General features: G+C 40.7%; 1 protein-coding gene across 1 annotated transcript in view; it reads left to right on the forward strand.

The window, feature by feature from the left end:
- The window catches only part of CNGB3 (cyclic nucleotide gated channel subunit beta 3), a 110,005-nt gene that overhangs the window by 79,884 nt on the left and 10,520 nt on the right, over positions 1-19,601 (forward strand). Inside the window, exons 15-16 of the mRNA XM_032469998.1 lie at positions 6,843-6,926; positions 12,751-12,869. Coding sequence (XP_032325889.1) covers positions 6,843-6,926; positions 12,751-12,869 — 203 coding nt within the window. The remainder of the gene's footprint in view (positions 1-6,842; positions 6,927-12,750; positions 12,870-19,601) is intronic.

Here is a 19,601-nt window from a genome sequence, read left to right on the forward strand (position 1 = left end):
ATTATAATACGGACAATGTCGCATGAAGGTGGCCCGTACTGTCCATGATCTTTCATTCTCAACACTGTCACCATATACCTTGTTATTCCCTTGCATGGCCCCTGTATTAGTCAGGGTACTCCAGAGAAATAGAATCAATAGGATTTGTATATATATAGAGAGAGAGATTTATTTTAAGGAATTAGCTCCTGCAATCCTGAAGGCTGGCAAGCCTAAAACTTTCAGGACAGACCAGCAGGCTGGAGCCCCTGGGAAGTGTTAGTGTTGCAGCTCCAAAGGGAGCCTGGAGGCAGAATTTCCTCTTCTTCAGGAACTTCAGACTCTTTTTTTTAAGGCCTTCAACTGATTGGATGAGGCCCACCCACATAATAGAGTATACCTCGCTTTACTGAAAGCCTACTGATTAAATGCTAATCTCATCTGAAAATACCTTCACAGTGACATTGAGGCTTGTATTTGGCCAAATATCTGAGCACCTCTCCCAGTTGACACATAAAGTTAACCATCACAACCCCCAAGCATTGTTAAGCTGCATGGAATATAATTAAGCCAAAGGTAAGCAATCAAGCTCTTGCTAAACCCAAATTTTAAAACTGATACCTGACTCAGTGGGGAGGGTATAGCTCAGTGGTAGAGTGCATGGCTGAGCATGCATGAGGTCCTGGGTTCAATCCACGGTACCTCCATCAAAAAATAAATGAATAAGCCTAATTACCTGCCCCCACCATAAAAAAAAATTGATACCTGACTCTTCTCAAAAATAATAGCTACTATTTATTGAGTTCTGACCATGTGCTATGGTGTATTATCTGCTTTGTTACCCTGTCTCAATTCCCACAGCAAGCCTCTGAGAAAAGTATTACTAACCCCATTTTACAGAAAAAGCAACTACTTACCTGACTGAGGCCAAAGAGCTGGAAGCAGTGAGACAGGGTTTGCACACAGATTTTTTCTGACTCCGCAGTCTACAAATGTAACCACTCAGTGATGCCACCTTTCAGTTCCCCACCAGCCCTGTCTGGATAAGTGATAAGTTCCTAAGAAATTTCCCAAGGGTCAAAAGCAACGTAAGCTCAAGGCCCCCCTTTGGCGATTTTCACAGACTTAGACTTGACGTGTCGGTTGGTTTCACACCCAGAGATCTAAATTCATACACCCTTGGCTACTCTTCTACTAAGACAAGACCTTGAATCTCACGTGGTATCTCCCTCTTAATCAAAACGGGTAGAATTAAAGTCATAGAATTTCACTAAAACTTTGCTTCAATCATTTGTGGTTAATTACTAAGAGTTGCTGCTTCTACGTGGTGTAATCAGAGTTTCTAAGGAGCTTAGAGATGAACAGTCATTTTTTAAAATTTTTTTCACAAAAATGGCTTTCTTTCTTGCTGATTGGATGTTTTTCCAGTCCACGGTCAAGTATTAAGCTAATAAATAGTGGTTCATTTCTATGAGGCCAGGAAACTTCCCCTCCTTTCTGATGACTTATTATTTTGATTTTTTTTAAATATGTTTTATCAAATTAAATGCTAGGAAAATCAGTTTGCCTGTACAGCTTAATGACCAGAAATGGGAGAAAATTTAATACAAGTTCTGTTGCGCCACCTAGTGTCTAGAATTAAAATCGCATCCTTTAGAAACTGAAAAAGAGCCCACGGCTGAACGGGAGGAAAACAAGGGACCCAGAGCCACCAAAGTGAGACACCGGTTGTCAAGGAGAGCACAGTGTGTCCCACTGCTTGCTGCCCTGGTGAAAATGCAGAACCCGTCCCAGACAAGACACCTCACCGGGCCCCGTGAGCCGCTGTGACTATGTGGCGGGTGGCGCCTGGGAGTGCAGTGACGTCAGTGGCGAGCAGGTGCGGAGGGAGTTCTGTTTGTGAGTGACCGAGCCAGGAAGTGGGAGGCGAACGGCAGGATTATTTCCACCCGTCACGCACGGCTCCCCCGGGGTGACCACCTTCATCAGGTGTCGCGGTCACATATTTTCTCCCAAGGGCTTGAAATTGGAGCATTTCGGGAGACTTAGTACATTTCATTGTTTTAACTTTATTTTTAACCCTGGTGGTATCAGTAATAAAGCAGTGTTGCTAGACTTTTAAGTATGTTGAACAGTAAGCTTATAGCCCAGATGAACTCCATTCAGCTACATCCCAAGAAGTTACTCTGTCTAAAGCCCTAGTAGGGTACCCGACGTAAACCCTGCTTTCCAGTGCTTCCCAGGAAGATGGGGAAACTCTAAAGAAACATCCTTGAGGTAACATCCTTGGTTGTTGTGTGACTCAAAATATACAAAAGTGCTTAGTAGAAATACCTCGGCCACAGTAAGTTACATTGTTATTATTACCCAGAAATAAAACATTCAATCACAGGGGAGTTTCCACACAGATCAAGTCAGCGTGTGGCTCTGCTTGATCATAGGATGGTGGATTAGATTTCTCCTTAGGGTTCCATCCAACTTGTGATTCCCAGTTTGGCTATGTGATGCTGAAGCTCCTAGAAAAATAGATTATGGTCAGCTCTCAAGGACAGCGTAATGGAGATGACTTTACCAGTGTTTGCAGATTTTAAGCTTTGGGTCCAATATCACTTAAAACTCAGTAAGTTATGACATCACAGTTCCTTGCAAATTATTTATGCCATTAGACATTGTTGCTCCCAACAGCTACATTCGGTAGCTATTGACAATGACTGACATGGTCAATAGCATGGGCAGTGGATGCAGGATTCCCTGCCCTGGACATGTCACCCATCCCCTGCTTAGTGGGAACGGAGTTTAAGAAGGGGCACAGCCCGGGCATTTATAATAAACAAGGCTGAGCTGAGAAAAGCCCTGAAGGCTGCTGTTTATATGAGAGTGACTTAAAGTCATAGTGAGTTATTTATTACCAATAATATCTTAAGTTCAGTTTCGAAGAACTTAAGCAGGAATGAGACTAGAAATGAAGAAATCCTTCAAGACTGAGAAGGTAGGGATCCAAAGATAAATGTTACCAACTTCACAATTGTGTTCAGAGCTTGCCAGTGTGAAGAGAACTTCCTAGGATCCATCATCTAAAGTATAGGTTATGTTTTAAATAAAAATAGAATTTCTCCCAACTCCATTTCAATCTCCAGAAGCCTTATTCAAATCTGTAACAGAGTTTTGATACAGCACTGAATTTCCCATTGTTGAAAATGGAATAATCTCCAACAACTTCATTCTATATACATCAGCCCATATTTATTTAGTGCCTAGCATGCCCCAAGCCCTGGCAAGACCCTGGGTATATAGAGTGGCTCAGAATGTAGATTAAACACACACACGTACACACACACGTACACACACACACACACACACACACACACACACACACTCTGGTGAGTCTCTCTCTGACACCTATTGCATGTGTGACCTTAGGGAAATAGACAATAGACTTCCTCAGCCTCCTTTCCCTCATCCAAAATCAAAAAAAGGTTAACAATAAACTATTCAATGCCAAGCACCACAGGGAGGTTGGAAGAATTAAACAGGCACAATTTAATACAAACATTGCGTTAATATAACGTTAACGTTGACACTTACACAAGTACTCTCACTTTATAGAAAAAGGGACATTCATGGAACAATGACCACGTTCTTTCAGAAATGTCCCTAACTACTTCTAGAAAGGAAATGGAGCTGCATTATGAAGAAAAAAATGCTCGCCCTGGGATGTCATTCTTTTTGATCATACAACAATGGACCAAGGTGTATCTCAAGAAAATAATCATTTTCGGCGCAGGAGGAGATAGTTCTTCTCAAACGCCTCATAAAATTTAACGACTTCCTAATGCAGACTTGATTCCACTAAGCCAGGATGCGGAAGGGAAGGATCTAACCCTAAATCACGGCTGCCCCAAGGCCCCTGGCACCTGGCCATCAGGCACTCATTAGGGGACAGAATCACTTCATTGATGAAGCTTAAATGGTAATTTTTTATTATGCACAGCTGCTATGTTCCATTTACATGAATTAATACATCTTCTACACAAGTGCGCTCGTAAAAATTCATAGTTATAATGGTTCAGATGTTTTTCTCTGAGAAAATCCAAGCTCTAAGCTAACAGCCCTCCATGTGAGTATCTGGGCATTTCTACTGAGGAAAAACACTAATTGCTTGCTAATCTGTCTTAGGGCTTATCCCCTAGTTTGGTCCAACACTTTCCAATAACTGGGTTTCCTTTGTAGTGCTGTCTGCCAGTGAGCTAACCTGAAGGGCGGAAAACAAAAGATAAAATATGCTCCTTCTCAGAAAAGGATTTTGTTCCCAAGAATGATCTTGGGACACATGTCTTACTTTATTTTTGTCAATGTTAACACAGGTTATAGCTGAAGCCTCACCAGTCCTTCTCCACAGTTCCATTGTCCTTTCTCCCACCCCAGAGGTGGTCACTAAGGTGATTTGAAGGGTATCTTTCCAATCCTCATTTTTATAATTTAATTTTTTTATCTGTATAATCATCAATGACATGCAGTATTGTTCTGTGTAGTCTTTTCATAGCTGGAGTCATACTGAATATATTCTATACCTTGCATTTGTTCAGACCAGGTTATTTGCTGAGTTCAATCATATCGAGAGAGAGAGAGAGAGAGAGAGAGAGAGAGATAGAGAAAGGACTGGCTTCTTTCTTTTAACCGCTCTGTGGTATCGCAGCCAATACTTTTTCAATATTTTTATCCGTCTACAAATTGCCATCTTGTTGTTTCCACCTTTGTGCATTTATGGAACTATCATAGGAAAACAAAACTTTAAATCATGAATAATTCCTATGAATACAATTTAAGACAGTTGGGAATTTTCATCAAAGTTCATTCCAGCAGGAATTATTCAAGGAATGGAAACTTAATTTTGGCCTAGAGATTATAATTACAATTGTAAAAATTAATGCCAAAAAAATCAAATTGTGCCAATGAAAATAAATGTAAGTGGGTTTTTTAGATCCTGTTTGTGATCATTTGCAGGGTTATTCTTCTCCATGGATCTGAAGAGTGTTAGCTTCATTGCAGTGATACTCCAGACACGTTTATGCTTAAGAACTCCCAAGTATATATCTAATGAATTGTGTCTACTTTCTTGAGGGTGTGAGGCCCTAAGATCAATCTAAAGATTTGCTCTTTTTTCTAAGAGAGTTCTGAGTGATCAGAACACCGATTTCTAAAATGAAATTACCCTAAACCAGTGATAGTGTTAAGAGAAATAGGATGCCTGAGCCATATATTTAGAGAATTTCTTACCAAAATAATACTTTCTAGAAATACATTAATATTTGTTACTTGCTTTGGCAAATATTGTAACTGATGAGATAGAAAGGATAAAGCAAAGATAAATAAAAATTACACACTTTGCACAAAATGAACATATAACAAGGAAAGAAAAGGCAAATTTTCTCTACCTAAAAGGACTTGTGTGCGTCTTTGCAAATACAAATCAAATTCATCTTCAAATGACCTAAATGAGCGCCTTCTTGCTGCTGCCTCTCTTTCCGATCCCCACTCCCAGGCAGAACTAAAGCCCCCGCCTCTTAACAGTTTTATAGGTATTTACCTGGGATGGCTTATGAGTAACTTCTACCGCCAATTACAGCTTTCCTGTTTACTCAAAACATCATCCCAACTAGACTTATTCTCTTGCATCTTTGATTGCACCAAGGGTTCAAAGACTTGCTCACAGCAGCTTCTCAGCACACTTGTTGAACTGTGTTAAGGAGGTACTCCTGTCGGCCTTGGGCTTTTGTTCCTACCCTGGATAACCAAAAGCTATAGTTTCTCAAATAAATTTTTAAAATTCTGACTTCAAGTTCATCTGAATGCTTCTCACCAATGGCTACTTGAAGATACTTCAATCACAAATCATTAACTTTCCTTATCAGTGAAGCAACTGCCATGTCTGAATTTCATATGGATCTAGGTCAAGTGTTTGCTCCGGAAGTCATTATGGAAAACTGGTGATTGCTCAAGGAATGATTATCCAATCCACACACTGTGGGGAGGCCCTTTGCTTTTCTGCCTCCTTCCTCTGCTACTCTCTAGGATTAGTTCTCTGCAAAATAATAATTCTCCTAAGGGGTGGGCACGGCCAACCACAAAAGGAAAGCTGCTATGTGTTAACAGCTCTGGGAGGAAAAACTAAAAATATTCAGTGAAAGCAGAAGATTCAAAATCATGACATAAAGTGAGATTTTTTTGAACCGTCTATAGATTTTTTTAGCCTATCATATAGATAAATTGTAATTATTGAGACAGAACAGAAATACAGACATGTGTTCTAGCAAATCAAACGTGTTTCTTACACTATTGAAGTGGATATAGACAGTCAGTCATTCACTCAACAGATATTGCTTTTCTATCTCTTTGTACAGTTACCCTGCCTTTAAGAAGACGATAATTCAGTTGGAGAAGAAAACATACAAACTTGCAAAGTTAAATAGTAATATCTAACAAAAGTATGCAAGATGTTATAAAAAAGAAAATATTCAGCAAAGACTTTTATGTCAGCATTAATATATAAAAAATCAATGATTATTATTTTCACTATTCACATAATCTTTAATAGCTATCAGTAATTAAGCATTATGTTAAACTTTACATGAGTAAAATTTTACCATTGAGATAAGTGCCATTTAACCATCATACTATAAGTATTTTTTTTCCTACATTTTGGGTTAAGACAAGTCTTATATCCACTGGCAACTAATAATTTTGTGTTAACACAGACAACACCTATGGCTGTTTATTTCCATTGCATTTTGAAATCATTTGAGATATTGGCCTTTGAGCTGCGTCTATAAGGATTATTTTTCTCTTTATTATTTTTTATTTAGGGTTGTGACACACAGATGATTTACGACATGCTGCTAAAATTGAAATCCATTGTCTATTTACCTGGTGACTTTGTCTGTAAAAAGGTGAGTGTGTGCTATTTTTCAAATGCATGACTAGTAGATATACCTGAGGAGTTCAGACATAAGAAAATGGTTTAAACAATTTGTTGGTGAATTCCACGGCGTAGAAATAATCATGAGATACAATTCTGTAAGACAATAATGTATTCTCAGGTTTCAAAACGGAACCAGACAGTATGGATTTCATTACTGATAGGATATAAGTGTGGGTGGTCTGAAAAGTTGCCTTATGTAAATGTAAATCATCAGTCATCACACCCCATTAATTCCAAATATTTAAAGTGGAGGAAAGTGAAAGATAGATCCGTCCTTTTAATGTCTTCGGCAAACTATCAGTTATTTCCATTCAGCTCACCCAGCCAGTGGATAATCAATGCCACATTTTTAAAAATTTTACTGTACTTTTTATGACTACAAAAGTAATACATGTTCATTGTTTTTTAAAATGGGAAACACATAAAAGGACTGACAAAAATTCCACCATCCAGAAATAACTACCATTAATGTATTTCAACCTATCTTTTTCTACTGATTGATGGGTAGTTGGAGCTTATTTTATGAAGTTGGCATCATACTGTATTTATGTTTGAAACTTGTTTTGTCATGCCACAATATATCATATGAACATTTTACATATTATTAAGTCATCTTCTAAAACCTCCTTTTTCAACACTGCATAGTATTCCAGTCTATGTATATATCCCAACCCATTTCCAAATATTTCCTTATAAACAAACTTTAAAGTGAAAAAAATTATAAACAACTCTAAAGTGAACATTTTTGCACATCTCTGATGGCTAACTTAAGGAGGGAGAGAAGGAATACATAAAACCTTGGGTTTTATCTCTTGAGATATTAGATCAATAATGAAGTCAATAATCAAAATAAAAAACAGAGAAAGATGAGCAGTTCAGAGAAATGAGAGATGATCCAAAACCCTGGGGGGTTCACATGCAAGTGAGGGTTAGAAGCACTGATGTCATTCCAAAATAAACTGTTAAGGGTTATGGTAGAAGTAAAGTGGAAGGACATGGAGCAAGGACACTTCTGCACTGGGATACTGGCAAGATTTCCTGGAGAAGATGCTATTCAAGCTAAGTCTTTAAAAATGATTCAGCATGAACCAAGAAGAAGAAGAAACAGGCATTCCAGATAGAGGAACGAATTAGCATGAGCTAAGGCAGAAAGGAAGCAACTGTGTCTTCAGAAGGAATTTACAGAACTACAATAATTCAAAAGTTAGAAAACTTTAGCATCATTTATTCAATGAAACTCAATAAATAATTTTGAAATGCTATGGGCCACGCACTATGCTGGGTATTGGACATAATAAGCAGTGAGCAAAAAAAGGATAGTTCTCCTCCTCCAGGGGCTTACAGTCTAATACCAGGGCATTCATTTCACAGTGTACATCAGTATCACCTGAATTTGGAAGTCTGGGCTCCATCCCTAGCAATTCAATTGGTCTGGGTGGAGCCCACATATCAATATTCTTTAAAAGCTCCCAGATGATTCTAAAATGCAGCCAAAGTTGGGTATCACTGAGCTGATGGAAGAGTCAAACAATAAATAAATGAAATTAAATAAATGCCTAACTCCAAAATGTACTAACTTCTATAAAGGGAAAATGGAATTTTCTAGGGGTGTGTGTGGTGGCAAAGGCACTTAGATTTAGATAGGGGGGTCCAAAGGGGGAAGATTTTTGGGTTGTCAAGCATGATCTTTGTGAAACTCTACAGAGAAATAGTTTTTCTGTCAAAAAAAAAAAAATGGAGAGGACAGTATTTTAGATGAAGACTTGGAGCCATGAGGTAGGACAGAGCTGGACATATTCAAGAATTGGAGGCAAATGATCATCTGGGATAATGATGGAAGACAAAGTCTAACAGAGTGAAGGACTTCAAGGCATCCAGGTGGAGATACTTAGTAAGGAGGTGGGTGTCAGTCTAGCCCATGAGAGAGGTTAGAACTGGAGGTAGATCTTTGGGAACTGGTTTATAATGGAAACTGCCTGAATAAAAAGCTGAAAAAGAGGTAAAAGAAGAAGGTCAAGGTTGTAACTCTGAAGAATACCAGTATTTATGCAGGAGGTCACTGAAGAACCACCAGAGAGAGCGATGAGAAGGAACCATCAGAAGTAAAAAAAAGGAAAAATGGAGGAGAGATTGTGATACAATAGAAACCAAGAATATACAATCCCCTACAAATTAGCCCAGATTAAAAGTAGACAGATCGGTGATATGAAATCATTTCCATCGAAATGGGAAATAATAAACCACTGTGCAGTTTAAGGACCCCTTTAGGGCAGTGATGCATTTGGAATGACACAGCCTTAATTCACCAAAATGGCCTTTCAGCTTGCTCCAATAGCAGCTAGGGCTGAAAACCGAGATAACTCACAGAGACTTTAGGATCTGTGCCCCCAAGCAAGGAAAATTTGCTTAACAAAGTGTGAAATGCAGAGTGGATGCAGCCTTCTCATTGCTAATTTCTTCCTCACATCACATTCATCACTCAATAATAAAACCAGAGCAGTGAACCCAAACGAGAGAGAAAAAGAAGAAGAAGCAGCAGGGGAGGAGCAGAAATGAAAAGCCACGAGACTCCAAACCACATTCCCTCGTTTCTGTTTTTGAGAAGGGATTTAATTAATAGTAGACGTGGACAGAGATGAAAAGTTGTTACTTGACCAGATTTTAGACAGCTGAATTCAGCTTTGGGTTTTTGCTTTATCATTTCCACAAATCCTTGTAGGAAAGGGGAAGGGGAAAAAAAAAAAAAAAAGAACATTTTCCATTGGAAGTTGTCTAAATAATTGAAGAAATGGCAGGGCTAGAGACCGAGTTTGCTGACCTAACCCAATCCTTGAAATGGCTCCTAAACTTAACTGAGTGGGTATCTTGGTAGCTTGGACTGTTTCAAAGAGTAGTGGGGAATTTACCCAGGATTAATTTGCAAGAATTAATGTGAGTGTCGTGATGCCCCCACGAGCCTTGGAAAAAGCCTTCTACACTGGACCCCCATAAATCTGAAGTACTCTAAGGGTTACCCCATTGCACATAAAATGCTTGCATTTCTACACTTTCTCCAAATTAGAACATAAACCAACCCCAAGAGCTTGGTTTGATCTTATTTTGCACATGCTGGCAGGCCCTGCCCTCTAGGGAATGCCTACTTCATCTGAACGCTAATTAAACTTGCAGGAAAGTCTTAAATTAGCCTAGAAATATGCAAGAAATAGTGGAAGTTTTGGTTCGGTGATTATGCCAGATCTCCTTGGAAAATTACTGAAATGATCATTAAAAAATAATTAAAAGTGCCGAACTATATTTAAGCACCCATTATGGACTTCTACGTCCAGTCAGTTGTAATAACTGCCTTTGAAAAATCATTCCAGTTCCTTGAGAATTACTTCATGCAAAGAATTAAGGAATATGACCCTGTGCTAATCATTACTTCCTAGAGCATCTCTTGGAAAACTAATTTGCAGACACTTTCTTTTATTTTTAAAATAATTCACAGCTATTTTATTGGCTTTAGAGCGATCAGTCTTGATATTGGATTCATCATTAGATACAGTCTATTTGTACATAAAAATTATATAGTCCGGTAACATAGGTATTGCTAGTTCTGACTGCTGTCATCTGCAGCCTTGTAAGTTTGCTTAAGACACTTAACTTTTCAAGCCTCCGCTACCAATGCTTAAATAAGAGTAATAATATCTTTCCCATTTGACTTCACTGGGAATTTTGCAAGAATTAAATAAGTTAGTATTTATAAAAATGTTTTACAACCAAAAAGTAACATGTTCTCATGGAACAAACACAGACATTAAAATTAGGAGCAATGTGAAATCAGATATTAAGATTTTTAAAAATACTTTGCAAATGCAAGATGTATTAGCGTTGATTTTATGGAAATAACTATAATCACACCCATCTGCATTGGAATTTCTACTTGGATCTATGTTTGAGAATAAATATACGTTGAATAGTCTACACAATGCAAAATTTAAATATACTTTTTGCATTGCTCACTTAGGAGATGTGCATTCTAGCTTTCCTTTGGCTTCTAATGAGTGTCATGGGGCATTGGTTATTCAGCCAAATATTGACTAGTTAGCCAATCTGTGCCTTTATTTTTCATTCTGTAGAATGGACATAATAATACTTACTCTAACTCCCTGATAAAGGCCGTGGGGAGATAAAATGAGAATTTCAGTGTCACAGATGTTAACCAAGAGGTGGTCTGAAAACTTTAAATTTAACCTAAAAGTTGTCATATGATAATAATTAATGTTTAGGAAAATAACCCTTGGTATTAAAGGACTTCAAAGCTTCCCAGAGAATGGTTAAATTATAAATCATTCATAAATGGGTGCCCCTGTCATAATCCCTCTGCTCAGCTCTGGAACCAAGTAGACATTGTGGCAGCCATCACTGAACTGTAATCAACAGTGTTTAATCCTAAATTAATTTTAGTGTATTCTGATCCTTTGAAAGTATGGTTAACGAGAATATTTGATGAACTCAACCCAGTCCTCTCCTGAACCACGTATAAGAGAATTTATTGCTCTTTGAGCTATTTTTTATAGCTCAAAGTGATCAAGACTCAACTCACTAAGACATGTAGGTACTGTTATCCAAGAACAGTTTGCCTAATAATAATAATAATAATATAAACTGGCTTATTTAGAGTTACACACAGTTTTTCTTGACCCAAGTGCCATTTAGATCTCTTGTAATGTTTATTCTTTTTGGATCCTGGAGTGAGAAGATGTGTTCCCAGGGTCTCACAACCACCTGTTAGTTTGGTGATTTGCATGACTCAACATAAAGTTATATTCATCACTTAAGATTTATTATAGCAAAGCATACAGTGCAGGAACAGAAAGAAAAAGGAATGCACAGGCAAAGACTAAAGAAATTAGGTGCAGGCTTCCTAGGTCCACTTCTGAGAGGATCCCATGGATGCATTTTTATCTTCCCACTGTGGACCATGGAGACAAGGGCAAAATATCTCCACTTAGGAAAGCTCATCTAAGTCTTGGGGTCCAGAGTCCTTAAATGGGGCTGGTCACATAGCTGCATGCCCAGCCATGGTTCAGATTCCAAACCAGATACCAAGGGCACATCATAAACCTTGGTGTTTACATTAAACAGTGTTGACAGCCTGGCACATCCAGCCACACTGCCTGAGGCATACAGAATAACATCATTAACCAGTGGCTGTGTAAACAATGCAGGAGTTTAGTTCTTAGGGCTTGAACAAGGGTCATTGCCCTGGTTCCCGAGTCCCCAGAGATAAGCAAAAACTGAGTAAAACCTGCTGCATTAACACTTCCCTCTCAAAATGGAGCAAGAATAATCGCTTAACGGTCTCCTGTGCCCCAGTTACTAAAATCAGACCTCAGTGCTATAGGCAGAAGAGCAGAGTTGACTTCTGAATGACTGTAACTCATGCTCTTTGGATAAACCAAGCAACTTCCTCAAGGCATAGCAGTGGTCACCTAAGCCAAGGTGACCATGCTTACAATTTGTTATTTCCTCTGCCCATGCGCATTCCTGACACAACGTGCTGATACTCACAGAAATATTTGCACCTGTCCAGTGATGGCCTGCAGTGCTGACATGGCAGAGAGGACCACTTTCCTAATAATTTCCTTTCACATGATGCATCCAGCTGTCCATAACTGCCTCGGGTCTTGAGATAATTACTTTTACTCTGGTGTTCTTTGCTTTCTTCATTTGTACTTATTTCTCTGGAAGAGCTTACATTTCTTACTTTGGGAGATAATTGCCATTTCCTCTTTCCATCTGGCACCTAGGGAGAAATTGGCAAGGAAATGTACATCATCAAGCAAGGAGAAGTCCAAGTTCTCGGAGGCGCCGACGGTGCTCAAGTTCTGGTTACTCTGAAGGCTGGGGCAGTGTTTGGAGAAATCAGGTAACTGAAAGACACCTTGTAAATACTGAAGTCTGTCATTTGTCATAAAAGAAAAATCTTAGGTCATAAAATAAGTAGAGTTGCTGCCCAAATTTATCAATGGTTTGAGTGTACTGACAGCATTGGTAAAATAAGGATTTTCTCATTTCTACTCACCCCTTCCCTTCCCCCAAAGACCTAGCTCCCTCAGCCCTGTAGGCACAGGATTTAGGTCAGTGCCTGGCAGAAGGTGCTCAATATATGTTGAATGACTATGTGAGTGAGTGAATGATGAAAGAAGAGACTGGGAGAGTTAGTTGTCAAATTGTTGGAAAACTTGAATGCCAACTAAGACAGTGGTTTCGAGTAGGTGAGTGATAATGATTATTGTGGTGGAACCAAATTGCCTGAGTCCACATCCCAGTACTGCCACTTGCTAGCTTTGTTCCTCTGTCACTTGACCCCTCTGTTCCTCAGTTTCCTCATCTTAATAATTAGAATAACAATAGTGCGTATCTTGGAGGGTTGGTAAGTGACTAAATTCATTAAAAGCACTTAGAACAATGTCCAACATCTATTGAGAGCTCAGTAGGTATGACATTGTTATTACTATTTCCTGTTGGCCAGTATTGGGAGACGTTTATCCTACAAGTAAATTCCCAAGAGTAAGATCACAGTCATCCCTTAGTATCTGCAGGGAAATGCTTCCAGGACCCCCTCTGACACCAAAATTCTCCAATGCTGAAGGCCCTTATGTGAAATGGCATAATACAGTCGACCCTTCGTGTCTGTGGGTTCCTCATCTGAGGGTTCCACATCCCAGGATTCAACAAGCTCAGAATTCAACCAACCCGATTACACAACCCATATGCAAATGCACAAGTCGTGAGTATAGAGGTCCAACACTACAGACGGCAAATGTAAGCATTTTGTGGGTGAAACATTCCATATGCATTATTGTATTTAAACATATTATGTGTTCATTCAGTAGACATGTATCAAGTGCCTGGAGCATGCTAGATTTCAGGTATTGCTGTAAACTTTGGGATATACTGTGAAGACAGTGAACAAGAGCTTACAGTCTTGTGGGCAAAACCTGACAATAAGTAAGCAATTAACTAGACGAGATAAATCCACATTGTAGTAACTGCTATGGAGGTACAGATGGTTAAGAAAGTGACTGGAGATGCTACCTGACATGCAGTGGCCAGGGACAACCTCTCTGGACAGATGATATTCCAAGTGAGACTTGAGAGAGGAAATGGAGCAGCCAACCGGAAATGGGGGAGGGGCCTCCCAGATGATGGAAGAGCGAGTGCAGAGGCCCAGCGGTAAGCAAGGCTGAAAGACACAGAGGTCAGTATGGCTGGAGCTCGGTGAATACAGGGCACTGACGGGAGACGAGGTCAAAGAGGTGAGCAAGAACCCAATTATACAGGTGTTTTAGGTCATGGTAAGAAATTTGTATTTTATTCTAAATACCAATGGATGCCAGTGGAGGATTGGGGCAAAAGGATGATACAATTTGAATTATGCTATTAAAAGACCACTCCAACAGCTCCGCGGAGACGAGGCAGTAGAGGAGCAAGAATAAAACAGAGGAGATCAATTATAAGTCACTGGCCGTGATTCAGGTGAAAGATGATGGAGTCTTGAACTAGACCGTTGGCTCTTAAGGTGAAGAGACGAGTGCGCTGTTAACATATCCATTTCACAAGTAGGAAAATTGCAGTTCCAAGGGGTCAATTATTTTGCCCAGGATAACATAGCTAATAAGTGGAAGGGATAACATTCAAACATGCGTTTCATGGCTCTGAGTCCAGTGATCTTTCTACCACTCCACGGAAGAAAGGTGTTCATCCAACCTCTGATGTCAGAGCTGCTAAGAAGTTATCTTCAGGGTTCCAGAGAGACGAATAATTTCAGATGACTTCATATTAGCATAATTAGCATTTCCATAGAGAGTTAAAGACTTATTTTTCGGTTGACAATGTGGCTTCTTTTTTTTTTTTTCCCCCTCCTTGCTTAAAGCTGGATGGGCTCTCCTGTGAGGGTTCTGCTCTGGGGCAGTGGTGGAAACACATCTCAGTATGTCCAGACCTGGGTGTTCTTTGACCATTTTCTATTGCTTCCTTACTGGGAGTCCTTGCAAAAGTGATTTAATATTTGAGTGACTTAATAATCACTGTAATCTTCAAGGTCACAATACACGCAAGTCTAATCTAAAACATTGCAGATTTTAATTAAACTGATCTCTCCCAAGGGCTGAGTGCTCCCTAAAAAACCAAGCTTTATAAATACAAGTATGTTAATTGCTGGTGTTACCATCACAGGAGGAAATAACCTAGGAATAGAATCCAGGTGCCGCGGAGCTGCAACTGAAAGGCATCTTTCCATTCTTGACAGCGGTTTCTCAAATAAATCTCCTGTTACCCATTTGGTTTCTAAGGCCAAATTGAAACCAGTAGACCAGACAAGCTCTAAATTTGCTCAGTAATCTGGTTGATTCAAGCAAAAGGGAGTTTTTTTGCCTCGATTCTCTTCTTGGCTGTGGTTGAGGAGAAATAGGATTTGTCTGCCTCTTCCCAGATACCCCCAGGCTTCACAGCTATCATACGCCCCTGGAGTTTGAGTTATTTATTTCAGCAATTGAGGGATACCTGCCAAACATCTAGATACTGGAAAGATCTAGTAATCATGGTTTCCTACTCAAAAATGCCGTGACCTTTGTTAAAAGGAGCTAAATCCAGCACGATCCTGCAGCTTTTTAAAGAACATTCTTTTTTTACAATTAAGAAAGAAAAGGACTGAGGGCTTTCAAGGACATTATACATCAACCCAAAAGAGCAAAGCCCTGACTAAAATAAAGATTTTACAGCCTGTCACGGAGAAAACCCAGACCACATTTCCGATTAACATCTGAAGAGTGCAAACGCTCCATTTTTAATAGAGAGACCCAGGGGCTGCCGAGGAATGGCCTCATGGTCATTCTGACTCCACTGTTTTCCTTCCAAATACATTTATTGCCAAGTCTTACTCATCGACTGTGTTTAACCACTGCCTCTCCCTGCAGCATCTGTTAAAATCCCACTTTTCTTGAAATGCATCTGAATTTTTACCCTTGTATGCTATTACGATTTCAAGAGGAATCCCTTCTGGTTTTCTCTCTCTTTGGAATGTCCTCTCCCCCAGAAAATACCCACTCACCCTTCGATACTTCAGTTTAAATGTCACCTCTCTGAAGCCATCTCTAACCATCCCCCCAAAAGCTAGTTGCTCCCTGTGCTATTCTTCCATAATAGTTCATCCATGACTTTGCGACAGTATTTACCACTAATTTATAACTAATCTGTTCAAATGGATCTCAACAGACTAAGCTATTAAAATACAAAAACCAGAACTTTTCACACTTATGTCACCAGCAGCTACATAAAAACTACACGAGTGTCGATTTTCGTCGACCTTCTGCCTTCATTCAAAAATAATTTGCAGGTGCTATGAGTCCTAATTAAGTATGTAATTGTGGTTTGATAAAAACAACAGAAAATTATATTCAGGATCCCTTACAGCGTGACATGAAGTGCTTCAAAGAAGGCCGTGCCTGACGTGGTGAACAAGAAGCAGCCGCTTCCCTCAAGGGCCTGACAAGTAAGAGGCAAGGAAACACATGATTCCAATGCCTGGTGATGAAGCATTTGGATTGCATTCAGCAATGGAGGAGACACGGGATGTTACAAAGGGCTGAGGCTTCACAAGGACCAGTCCGTTAGACTTAGCAGTAGCTTGAGGTTATCTGGGAACTGAAGGCAGATGGTCCTCGCTTCTCAAGAGACACGTGGAGACAATAATGTGTGCAGACAATGTGTGGGCAAAAAGGTCAGTCCTGGTGGCCAGCACAGGGGGTTGTGTAAAGGATTATTCGCATGATGTCTGTAGTGGGTTGAATGTTGACCCCCACAAAGATGCCCTTTGCCCTAAGCCTTGGAACCTGGGAATGTGATCTTATTTGGGAAAAATAAAAATGAAAAAGAGTCTTTGCAGATAGAAGTAAGGATTTCGAGATGAGCTCATTCTGGATCTTCTTGGATGGGCCCTAAATCCAACAACAAGTGTCCTTACATGAGACAGAAGAAGAGAAGACACACGAACACAGGGGGAAGGGGGGAGGGCTGTGTGAAGACTGAGGCAGAAATGAAAGTTAAGGGGCCTCAGCCAAGGAACTCCTGGGGCCACCAGAAGCTGGAGGAAGCAAGAAAGGATTCTTTCCTAGAGGCCTTGGAGGGGGCACAGCCCTGCCAATATCTTGGTTTTGGACGTCTGGCCTCCAGAATCATGAGAGAACAAATTTCTGTTGTTGGGAGTCACTGGTTTTAGCAATTTGTTGTAACAGCCCTAAGAAATTAACGTAATACCCAGCTCTTCACAGTGTTAACTTTCGAAATTTTACTGGGGGAGAAAAAAAGCACAGAAAAAGCCTGCTTGACATGCCCTTGACGCACACTACATGGCCAGTCCACCTCTAACGACCTATCAGTTTTACCTCCAAAGTGTGACCCTGATCATTTGTGCCTTACCTTCTCCACTGCCCCCACCTTTGTCCAAACCATGTCCCTCGCTCGCTGCACAGCTGCAGCAGCCTACTTCCAGTCTCCCACGCCCAGGACCTCACCCTCTGTAATCCAGCCTCTACCCTGCAGCTGGAGGGATCCTTTGGAATCATACATAAGATCATGTCACTGCCCTCCTTCTTAAAACCAGACAATGCTTTCACACCGTGCTCAGAAGTAAGATTGAAGTCCTCGTCATGACTTCCAAGATCCTGCAGAGTCTAGCCCCTACCTCTCTACTTCAGACTGCACCCCACTCCGCTGGCTGTCTCTAACCCAGACTGCGGTTCCTTGAATGCCATCCAGCCGTGGGGAGTTGGGGTTTTTCCTAATTTTGGAATAAAAGTTTTTTTAGGTAACATTTGTTTATGACATTATGTATGTTTCATGTATACATTCCATCTCGACCTCTGTATACACTGTAACGTGCTCACTGCCAAAAGCTTGGTTTCCATTTGTCACCATAGAGTTGATCCCCTTCACACATTTTGCCCTCCCTAACCCCGCTTCCGCTCCGGTAATCACTACTCTTGTCCTCTGTATCTGTTTTTTTGTTTGTTGGTTTGGCTTGGTTTGTTCATTTATTTTGCTTGGTTTTTTATATTTCCACATATGAATGAAAATACATGGTATTTGTCTTTCTCCTTCTGGCTTATTTCACTCAGCACAGTACCTCGATATATATCTGCACCACAGCTGCTTTATCCATTCATTCAGCATCGGGCACTTCAGTGGCTTCGGTGTCTTGGCTATTGGAAATAATGCTGCAGTGAACGGAGGCGTGCATATATCTTTTCAAATTCGTGTTTTTGTGTTCTTTGGATGCAGGTACAGAAGTGAAATAGCTGGATCAAATGGTGGTTCTATTCTTAATTTTTTGAGGCATCTCCACACTGTTTTCCATGAAGCAGCAGGGAGTTTCTGCTGGGTTACACTTCCCACCCCTTCCACCTCATCTCAGCGTCTTTCAGGACTTGCTTTATTCTCCACTGTAAGGGCCTCCCAGGTCTCCTTGCTACCTGCTCTGGTTGGACTACATTCCTTCCTTCTGGAACACTTACCTTTGTAATTATACACTCACTGGTGCATTCATTCTTCAATGTCTTCCTTCCCCGCTAAATCATAAGCACGAGGACTACTGCGCATGACCATGGCAGTTGCACTCTGCCTCAAGATGTCCAGATGAGGCAGGAAAAACAGATGTGGGGCATGAGGAGGGCCGTGTCCAAGGTCTCGGTTGAACCCCTAGGATGTGCCCCACCGAAGTGTGGGTCCTTGGCTTCTCGCAGGAAAGAATTCAAGAGCGAGCCACAGTTGAATAAAGGCAGATTTATTTAGAGAGATACATACTGCATAGAGTGTAAGCTGTATCAGAAGGCAAGAGAAAGGCCATGAGGTGTGGGGGTTGGATGCTCAGATTAGACTAAAAGTAAGTAGACACTCCACAGACAGAGTGTAGGCCACCTCCAAAGAGGAGGAAGTGAGAGGCGGCCACCAAGCGCTGTGTTGCTAGTTTTTTATGGGCTCGGTAGCCTGCAGGTGGGACCCTGGGGAAGGGGCTGGGATTCCCAGGAACTGGGCCACCGCCCATTCTTCGGCCTTTTACGGTTAGCCTTGGCGCTGTCATGGCGCCTGCGGGCATGTTATTTACCTTGCTAATGTTACAATGAGCATATAATGAAGCTTAAGGTCTACTAGAAGTCAAACCTCTGGCCAGCTTAATCCTCAAGGCCAACTGGTTATTGAATCTTCCACCATTTTGGTCTCAATTGCTGTCATTCCTTAAGTGGCTGTGCCCTGCCCCCTTCCCTCCTGCCTCACAGGGGAGGGGCCAGGAAGGCTGGGTTGCAGCCTGCACTCTGCTCCTGAGCGTGAGCCCTGCTGCTGCGCTCTCCCGCAGCCACAGGTGCCCTCTGCTTTACAAAAGCAGGGCATTTTTCTAGTCAAGCTTTGTGCCCAGAGGACCACATGTGCCCAGGGAAGCTGTATTTTTCCATTCTGCACAAAGACACAGGCCCTAGCAGACATCATGTTTTTATCGTTTGGCACCCAACTTCCAGCCCTTAAGGCAGTGCCTGGCCCACATTAAATGCCTAATGGTTGTTGAATAAATAAGTGAATGTAATTATCTTTTTATCTTTGCAAA

Source organism: Camelus ferus, chromosome 29, assembly GCF_009834535.1.
Source record: "Camelus ferus isolate YT-003-E chromosome 29, BCGSAC_Cfer_1.0, whole genome shotgun sequence".
Classification (NCBI taxonomy): Eukaryota; Metazoa; Chordata; class Mammalia; order Artiodactyla; family Camelidae; genus Camelus; species Camelus ferus.